Source organism: Terrapene carolina, unplaced genomic scaffold (genome assembly GCF_002925995.2).
Source record: "Terrapene carolina triunguis isolate 2854851 unplaced genomic scaffold, T_m_triunguis-2.0 Scaffold318, whole genome shotgun sequence".
Lineage (NCBI taxonomy): Eukaryota > Metazoa > Chordata > Testudines > Emydidae > Terrapene > Terrapene triunguis.
The window spans coordinates 175,336-185,028 of record NW_020664669.1 but is presented as its reverse complement, the minus strand read 5'-3'; the positions used below and the strand labels follow the sequence as shown (position 1 = coordinate 185,028).

The following is a 9,693-nucleotide window of genomic DNA, read 5'->3' as shown; positions in this document are numbered from 1 at the left end:
CTCCTCCCTAGTCATCTGTCCACGTTTCCACTTCTTGTAAGCTTCCTTTTTGTGTTTAAGCTCACCGAAGATTTCACTGTTAAGCCAAGCTGGCCGCCTGCCACATTTGCTATTCTTTCTGCACATCGAGATGGTTTGCACACTCTGACATAGGCTGTAGTGTAGACAAGGCCTTAGATAGATCTATAGAACCAGCTACCAAAGACAGCTTTACAATACCTTCTTGTTTAGTAGCCAGCCTGTGTACTATTAGGGGCACAGAAGTGGTTCTTTTGCTGATCCTGGTGCAAAACCCGTCTAGAATCCAACCCCCTTGATCTAACAATGATAATAAAATGTTATTGCAATCTCAAGCAAAGGAAGAGAGAGCTTTCCTGTTGGTGTAGTTAATTCACTTGCACGAGAGGCAGTAATTCTGTTGGTGAAAGAAGCCCTCCCACTGACATAGCGCTGTCTACATTGGTGCTTAGGTCGGTAGAACTATGTTGCTCGGGGGTGTGGATTTCCCTGAGTGACATACTTATACTGCCATTTGATGCCAGCTGGTTCCCACGAATAGTTCTTCCAGTTACAGGCTGGTCTATGTTACACAGTTAGGTTGGCTTAAGTACATGGCGCAGGGATGTGAAACATTTCACGTCCTGTGCGATATAGTTAAACCAACCTAAGCCCTGGTGTAGATCCAGCTAGTGTTGGTGGAAGAACTCTGTCGACCTTGCTATCCCCTCTCAGAGAGGTGAATTTACTACGCCGATGGAAGAACCCCTTCAGTCACGGTAGTGTCTACACTAGCGCTGCAGCTGTGCTGCTATAGTGTTTCTAGTGCAGACACAGGCCAGGTCTACACTACACACTTACTTTGGTATAACTATGCCACTCAGTGGTGTGAAAAATCCACCCTGCCCAGTGACCTAGCTATACCGAGCTTACCCCCCTAAGTGGACAGCGCCACGTCGGCGGGAGAGTTTCTCCCACCAGTATAGCTACTTCCTCTCACGGAAGTGGAGTAACTAAGCTGACGGGAGAGCTCTCTTCCGTCAGCTTAGAACGTCTTCATCAAAGCACACAGCTGCATCAGCTGCCCATAGCCTCAGGCTCACTCAGCCTTGGTCATTTCACGGAATCAGAGACTTAAAGATCTGTTAGCTCATCTCACTCTCCACTGGGCCTGGGCAGCACTGGCCCTGCAGGACATTTGCTAGTGCTGCTCTTGGAGGATTGGATCATTTCCTTCCAAGTGCATTAGCTCGTCTTTCTCCAGATTTGATATCGCCTCTCCAGAGCCCTGTGTGTTAGTTCTCTGGCCTCGCTGGCATTCTCAACACCTCCCAATTTAGCATTGTCTATGAATTTCATTAACGTGCTATTTATTTTCTTTTCCACATCATTTATGTAGATGCTAAATAAGGCTGAACAGAACACCAGTCCCTACAGAGCCCTCCCACTACATCTAGACATGGACATACATCAGAACCCTTTGTTTGCGCTCCTTCAGATGGTTTTTCAATCCATATCCTCTTTGCCAAGCCAAATTGAATTGTTTTTGTGAGTAAGATTTCATGCGATACTGTTTCCCATGCTTTGCGGTAATCCAAATAGATTACCTCTCCAGCATTTTCTCCATTGATTTTTCAGCTCTATGCAATCAAATTCGTTTGGCAGAATGTGTGCTTTATTGCTCCACGTTTGGATAAGGTTGCCTGACACCTTGCATTATAAGACTCTGTTTTCAGTCACTTATAACTTTACCAAATTGTAACCATTTGGGCTGAAATTGTCCATGCCAGGTGTCAGCCTTCGGCTGAATGTTTCTGGAAAGTTTCAGCTCAAGTGGTTTAGCCATTTCTATACATGAGGTTAGGGAAAGAACACATTGTTTTGTCCATGGTAAAAAAATTCTTACAACTGTTTTATCGAGAAGCTCTAGTGCCTCCATGTTTTGGAGTAAGAACTTGAAATTTGGCAGGAGGGGTCTGCATGGGCAACCTTAATTCTGGCATTTCCTAACTGTTGGGTGCTGGACTTTGCAGAGGTAAGGTTCTTTTCACAGGTTTTGTGGGTGTAAGAGATCCTTACGCTGTGTATTGTGGGGCACTGCAGAGACACAGCTCCTGTCCAAAGAGCTGACAGTCTAATGTCCATGGTTCCATCATCTTGGAGAGTTTTAGTGATTTGATTTTTACTGTTTGTCCCACTATTCTACTAGGGATAGAATTTTGTCTTAGGTGGTGGCGATTGCTAGGATCACCATGTGTTCTCTTCTTGAGGAGCAGCTCCATTTCTGCTTCTTTCCATGCTTCCAACACATTCCCACTTCTGCAAGACTTTTCAGAAACCAGTCAGAAAGTCGGTAAATTAATTGTTTAATCCCTCTAATAGGCTCCAATACACTTAGGGGATCCAGTGGCTAATGACCTGGCCTAGGATTCAGGTTCTAGTCCTGGCTGTGGGCAAGTCACTTTGCCTCTGGGTGTTCATTTTCCCTCTGACTTGCATCTGTTTAGCCTGGAAGCTCTGTGGGGCAGGGACTGAACCTCTGCAGTATTCAGTACAATGGGGCCTTGATCTGTGTCAGGCTCTCTAGGCTAATAATGGAATGTGCGTCAATTAGCCTGCGGCTGATTCACGTATGCCCAAAGGTTCCCTGCTCTTCATTCAGAGCTGTTCTGACAAGGTCTCCACCACTTCCGAATCCTCCAGCACCTTTCTAGCTAGCTCAGTGACCTCGGGTAGATAGACTCGCGCTAGCTCCGCTCAGGCAAGTCACGTGAGTCCAAGCCCACCCGACGCCAGGGTCAGACCTTGACTGGCTAGCCCAAGCCACCATCCCTGCTGCAGCTTCCACACTGTTATTTTTAGCAGGCTGGCTTGAGCGGAGCAAGTGTGTGTCCATGGGCAGTGGGTATAATAGGCCAGGGGAGGCTAAGCCTCCCCAAACAGCCAGGCCATGGCCCTGCCCATGCTCTGCCCTGAGGCCCCACTCCCGCATCCTGCTTTTCCCCCATGACCCTGCCCACACTGCTCCTCTTCCCACCCTTGCTCTGCCTCTCCCCTGAAGCCATCAGGGGCTCGGGGCTTGGGCTAGCTGGTAGGGCCGTGGCAGCCGGCAGGCCGGGATTTGGAGATGCTGGGGCGGGTGAGCCGATGCTTGGGCCAGCTGGTGGGCTGGGGCTTGGGCCGGCTGGCAGGCCAGGACTCGGGGCACCTTGGGGTGGGGGGCAACCCAGGGCTCGGGGTGGCTAGGACAGGTGGGTCAGGGCTCGGGGCGGCTTGGACAGGGCTCCTCCAATTACGGTGGGGGGCTTGGGGCTCCTCTGGCTCCAGCAGTTAAGGGTGTGTGTGGAAGGGGTAGGGTAGGGGCATGGCCTAGGGTGGGAGGGGCAGGGCAGGGGGCTAGGTGGTTCCCGTGCCGCCCATGCGTCTGTCTATCTACCCGGGCTGGGAGGCACGCGCTCAGCTTCAGTGTAGACATACTCAGAGAGCCCCAGCACTCTACCTCATCACCCCCCCTCCCTCAAACACACACACCTTCCATACCTTTGGGGGAGGCAGAGTGGCTGGACTCTCTGCATCTTTGGCAGCTGGGCTGGAAGACTCTTGTGGTGGGCGACTGGGAAGTTGAAAAATTCTCTTTTGAGTCCCCTGCAATGGAACTTCTCTTGAATCCCTTTCCATGAAACATGTGGCGGTTCTGAAGTTTCATCCTGGATTTGAATCTAAAAAAGTTCTAAAAAAAAGAAGAAAAAGTTTTGTGGAAAAAGATTTTCATTTTCCAGCCAGGTCTAGTGCTATCAAAGCCATTAGCCCTTGGATTCTGTCTGGGAAACTGCAGCTCCCAGTGGCTCTGCAGGTCCTCATCTATCTCCGACTCCTTCTGCCCCTAGGGGCTGGTGAATACCCCAGAGCTGACCCCTCCACAGACCTGGGAGCAGGGGCAGATTTACCGTGAAACATACCGTGCCCTGGCACGGGGCTCCCCAATGACAGGGGGCCCCAGGGTCGGGCCCTCAGGCAGCCTGCTCCGCGGGGGTTGGGGGGACTGCGGGTGCAGAAGCTGTGCAGGGCAGGAGAGCAGGGAGGGGGGCTCACCTGCAGCCTCAGGGGAGCAGGCGGAAGGTACGGGTGGCGGCGAGCGCCGCGAACATGGGCCGGAGGATGCAGGAGGAGCACAGGCCGGCCGCGCAGCCGGCCAGAGAGAAGTGGTGCTTTGAAGGGGAAACTGCCACTTCTCTCCAGCTGTCAGCTGTGTGGCTGCCCCCTGCTCCTTCTGAGGCTGGTCTACACTGGGGGGGGGGGGTCGATTTCAGATACGCAAATTCAGTTACGCGAATAGCGTAGCTGAATTCGACGTATCCGAGCCGACTTACCCCGCTGTGAGGACGGCGGCAAATCGACCGCCGCGGCTGCCCCATCGACGGCGCTTACTCCTACCTGGGCTGGTGGAGTACAAGCGTCGATTCGGGGATCGATTGTCGCGTCCCGATGAGACGCGATAATTGGATCCCCAAGAGATCGATTTCTACCCGCTGATCCAGGCGGGTAGTGAAGACAAGCCCTGAGTCCTCCGGCCTGCGTTCGTGCCTCTCCCTGCTGCCTGGTGAGCGGAGGCTGGGCGCTGGAACCGGCACAGAGCCCGCGGGCAGGGGGGCCGTCCGGGGGCTGGGGCTGGCTGCAGGAGCCAGCGCAGAGCCCGCAGGCGGAGGGGCCGGCCGGGGGAGGCAAGCAGAGATGAGCACACGGAGGCAGCAGGGCGCTCACGATGGACTCGTGCCCCCCCTCACCTTCAGGTGGGTGTTCAGTACTGTTCTCATTCACCCCTGCCAGTGCACCCCAAGAGAGTAGAATGCAGCAATTCATGCAGACAAATGTTTGAACATAAGAAAATACCTAATGTGGGAAGGACACAACAAAAGTCATTGATTCCATGCTTGGCAGTGCAGAACAGGGGCTGCTGGCTCCACAGCCTGACTTACTTGGAGTTTCTCCAGAGAACAGAGTGCATCCTTCCTACGACTAAACTGATTGTCTGAGGGCTTGTCTACACTGGCACTTTACAGCACTGCAACTTTGGGCTGGTCCACACTAATCCCCCACTTCAAACTAAGATACGCAACTTCAGCTACGTGAATAACGTAGCTGAAGAGAAATATCTTAGTTCGAACTTACCACGGGTCCACACGCGGCAGGCAGGCTCCCCCGTCGATTCCGCGTACTCCTCTCGCGGAGCAGGAGTACCGGCGTCGACGGTGAGCACTTCCGGGATCGATCCCAGAAGATCGATTGCTTACCGCCGGACCCGGAGGTAAGTATAGACACCCCCATGAACGCAGCAAGTTTCAGCGCTGTAAAGCGCCAGTGTAGACAATGTCCCAGCGCTGGAATCGCGCTCCCAGTGCTGGTAGTTACGCCCCTCGTGGAGGTGTTTTATTTAGAGTGCTGGGAGCTCTCTCAGCGCTGTGCTGCAACCACACAAGCTGCGGTTTCGCGAGATGCAATTGAAAGTGCCTCTTTTCAAAATATTACTTTATGATGACTTAACTGATGATTTTGTAAAGAAAAAGTGTAGAAAAAAAGCTATCTGAATAATTTTTTTTTCAAATTTATTCAGAGGAAGTTAACTTTTATTTTTCCATACATGCATCATCTATACTTTTTATTTTTACACATTTTTCACATTAGCGTAATGCAAATATAAGCTTTAATCTAGACCAGAAGTTCTCAAACTGGGGTCTGAGAACTCCATTCAGGTGGACCGAGGAAAAGTTATGATGGTTTTTTTATACTGCGCTCTTAACCAAAGCACTTTACAATAGTTAGCTAATGGTACAAACAATATTTGGAAAGATCATTAAGTGGTTCACTGAGACCCTCAGCACTTTTCAAGTGGTCTGTGAAAAAAAAGTTAGATTACAAAAACAATCAAGGTACCTCACTTTATTTTCATTTACTTCCTATTATAATATAAGATGAGGATGAAGAAAAAAAGAATGAAAAACGGGGAGCAGGGGAGATAGGAGAGAATGTTCTTTTTCTTGGCTGGGTCCCGTGGGGGGGCCCCCAAAAACGAAGCTGAGCACAGGGCCCCACTAACTCTAAATCTGCCACTGCCTGGGACGGGGGTGAAGAGGTTCCCCTGGAGCTGCCCCCTTGATGTAGGAGAGGCAGTTGAAAAAGAACAGGCAGAGCAGCAGCAGCAGTAGCAGAATTGGTCCTCTTGCATGGGGCAGGTGATGGCTGTTGCAGGTGAAATACCAAAAGGGCACCACCACAGCTAAGAGATCCCATCAGCCACGTCTCCTGGACATAGTCAGGGTTTGAGAAAAACTGGCTGGTACCCCAGATCTGACGTGATACACAGGGCAGTGGGGTGCAAGGGCAGTGTTAAGGTTGTTGAGGGGATCTGCACTTTACACGTCCAGCTTGTCTTTTCTCCTGGCTTCCAGGCATAGTGGGGTCAGATGGGAACTCCTTGAGGGCAGGGATGGTCTTTTCACTACATATAACCAGGAAACTGCCCCTGTCCCAAAGCACTTACAATGCAACCTCTGCCCCCTTGAAAGCCAGTAGATGGATAAGCATTAAAGCATCTGGAAGTGGTATGTCCTGGTCTGCCAAACAACTGGTGTGGGCAGGGGTTGGTTTGTGGGTGGGGCTTGGAAGAGTCCCACTAGCTCCCTCCGCAGGTCAACTCCTGCATGTGTGTACAGCACCTTGCACAATGGGGGGCCAATCTTGGGGGGAGCTATTGCAATACAATTAATAATGATCACACCCCAGTGTTCCTCCCCTGTGTTATTCCAGTTCTGGGCCAACGTCAATCCAGGGAAACCGGTGAGGTTCTCCAAGGGTAATGCAGGGGAATCTGGCCCTGCATTTGCCCCTTGTGTTATTGAGATGCACTCTGCAGCATGAATTCCTTAACGGACTAAGGGTGTTTCTATACTGCACTCAGGGGTGTGACTGCAGCTCAGAGACATACACATGCATCAGAGTGGGGAGGCTGCAGATGCAGTGCTCTTAGGGTGACCATGGCTGTTGGATGGAAACAAGGGAAAAACACACAAAACAGAAAAGACAAAGCTTTATTTGAAGGGAAATGCCCTTTCCCATAGCACAGCAGGCATCTGTCTCTCCAGCCTGGGGTTCTCCTGCCCTGCCATACAGTGCAATTACCATGAGTTTCAACTGGCACTTGTATCAATTGTAATCCATTTCAATGCACCTTGACATAAGGGATGAGTGGTCACCCTAAGCGCTCTCCCCCTCCCAACAGCAACCCACCCCATCCTTACAAGAGGGGAGGGGGAGCAGAAAGAGCCTGGCAACTCAGGGCAGCCCAGCCCCCTTCTTCCCCTCCCCTCCTGTGTGCTGAGGATGACTCCTTTGCTCCCCCCCTCCCTGCAACAGCTTGGCTGGGGGGGGGAGAGGGTGAAGAGCCTGTGGAGCTAGCCCCCCCCCTTGCCTGGAGGGGGCAAAGGGGACCCCGCTGCATCGCTTCAGGCCTGGGATTGGGGGGTGAAGAGCCCCCAGAGGAGCAGAGTTGGGGGTGAGGGCAGTGAGCTGATTGGGTGGGGGCTGGGTAGAGGCAGGGTTAATTGCTGGGCAGGGGCCGGGCAAACATGGTGGGGGGTGAGAGCTCCTGCAGCCAGGGCCGGCTCCAGGCACCAGCCCACCAAGCTTGTGCTTGGGGCGGCACCTGGAGGGGGGCGGCGCGGCGCTCCGGCCGCCGGGGAGAGCGGGGCCACAGCCGGGCTCGCCGCCCTTCCCCCTGCGCTCTGGCCACCGGGGGGAGAGCCGAGCCCCAGCCGGGGCTCGCCGCCCTCTCGCCGCCCTGCCCGCCGGGGGGAGAGCCGAGCCCCAGCCGGGGCTCGCCGCCCTCTCGCCGCCCTGCCCCCGGTGCTCTGGCCGCCGGGGGGAGAGCCGAGCCCCCGCCGGGGCTCGCCGCCCTTCTCCCAGGGCTCCGGCCGCCGGGGGGAGAGCGGAGCCCCCGCCGGGGCTCGCCGCCCTCCCTCCGGGGCTCCGGTCGCCCTCCCCCCCCCCCCGCAGGGGTGGGGGGGCAGCTGGAGGCTTTTTTGCCTGGGGCAGCAAAAAAGCCAGAGCCAGCCCTGCCTGCAGCAGGGGCCATAATCCCTCCACCCAGTACGTTTGGGAACAAAGGCAACACTGATCATCGGGCCGGGAAGTTCAGCAAGCAAAAGACAGACACAAAACCCCACGTGACAGTCTTACCCTTCTGCCCCTCAGTCTCATGGTGTTTTGTGCCAATCTCCTGATTCTTTTTGTCTGACTCATGATTTTTGCTCATTTGAGGTTGGCGATGCCGTACATTCCTCGGCGCCCCAGGCAGCCCCCTCCCCAGGGCTGTACGGCTTCTAGGGTGCACTAGCTGCCGGCTGGGGTCCCTCTCCCTCTGGCTTCTGACTAATGGGCCGCACCAGAAAGCCCCAGGCCTGGTGATGCAGAGGGGCTCCCCGTCCCCATGTGGGCCTGGGGTAGCTCAGCTTGGAACCCCTAGATCACCAGGGAAAGCTTAGAGTGCTGGGGAAGAACTCACCCCTTGGGGGGGGGCTGCAGTGGGGGCAGGCCCTAGATTGCACTGGGTAGCACCCAGCTTGGGAGTCCCCCAATCCCTGCACTTTCCATCCAGCCTCCTGCGTGGGGAGGAGAGAGAGGAGGGTGGAGCCTGTCATTTTACCAGATACAGGAGCTGTCACATGCAGTCTCTGGGAGAGACGGAGACCGGCTGGAGCTGGGCAGGGAAGGGGAGCTGGGGCAAGGGCCCAGGGAAGGAGCAAAGGGGTAGGTGGGAGCTGAATGAGCAGCCGGAGCTAGGTGTGTGGGGCAGGCACAGGGGCTCGGCTGGAGCAGAGTACAGAGGAAGGAACTGGCAGAAGACTCCAGGGTGCCAGAAGGGAGCAAGTGGGAGACAGTGCCAGGGTGCAGCAGGACCTGAGGGACTGGGCTGATCTGGTGCACAGGGAGGGCGCAGGGGGAGCTGGGCGTTCAAGGAGCTGAGGGTGCAGGGAGCTGGGTGTGCAGGGGGAGCTGAGTGTGCAGGGAGCTGAGTGGGCAGGGACTGGGCGCGCAGGGAGCTGGGCGCGTAGGGGAAGCTGGGCTTGCAGAGGGAGCTGCGTGCCAGGGTCATCACTGAGGCCAGGAGCCCTGATCACACTTGGTGGATCCCATCGGAGAAGGAGCAGGGGACAGCCCTGCCCCTGCAGAGGCAGGGACATGAAAGAGGAGCTGGACTAATCCCCTGTCCTCAGGGCTGACCCCTAGAGGCAGGGGGAGAAGCGGCTCCCTGCTCCAGAGATGCGGGGAACACGGCAGCCCTTTGGGGTCTGGCGGCTGCTGCTCCTGCTGGCAGCGATCCCACTCACACCGGTAAGTGCAGTGCCGATGCTCCACAATCTCCTCCCCGGGCCAGTGCTCCGGGCCGAGGATCCCGCCTGCCTGGGGCAGGGGAGGGCTTGTGATGGGTGGGAGGGCAGCACCTACGCTGGCAGACGGAGCTGCATTAGCCACCCACTCTCATCACTGTATGGCACGGTGCCACAGGACAACCAGTGCCAGATTGGCTCCCATTTCTGTGCCTACCAGTCCCCAGGGCTTAATTTGTACCAGGGCTTGGCAGTTCAGAACCTCAGCACCTCTGGGCCTGGCAGTTCAGAGCCAGGCACCTCTGGGCCTGGC

At 55.1% G+C, this 9,693-nt stretch overlaps 1 protein-coding gene across 1 annotated transcript in view; it reads left to right on the top strand.

The window, feature by feature from the left end:
• Positions 1-9,312: 9,312 nt before the first annotated feature.
• LOC112110156 (vasoactive intestinal polypeptide receptor 1-like) overlaps positions 9,313-9,693 on the top strand; it is a 76,778-nt gene continuing 76,397 nt past the window's right edge. Inside the window, exon 1 of the mRNA XM_026657817.1 lies at positions 9,313-9,384. Coding sequence (XP_026513602.1) covers positions 9,313-9,384 — 72 coding nt within the window. The remainder of the gene's footprint in view (positions 9,385-9,693) is intronic.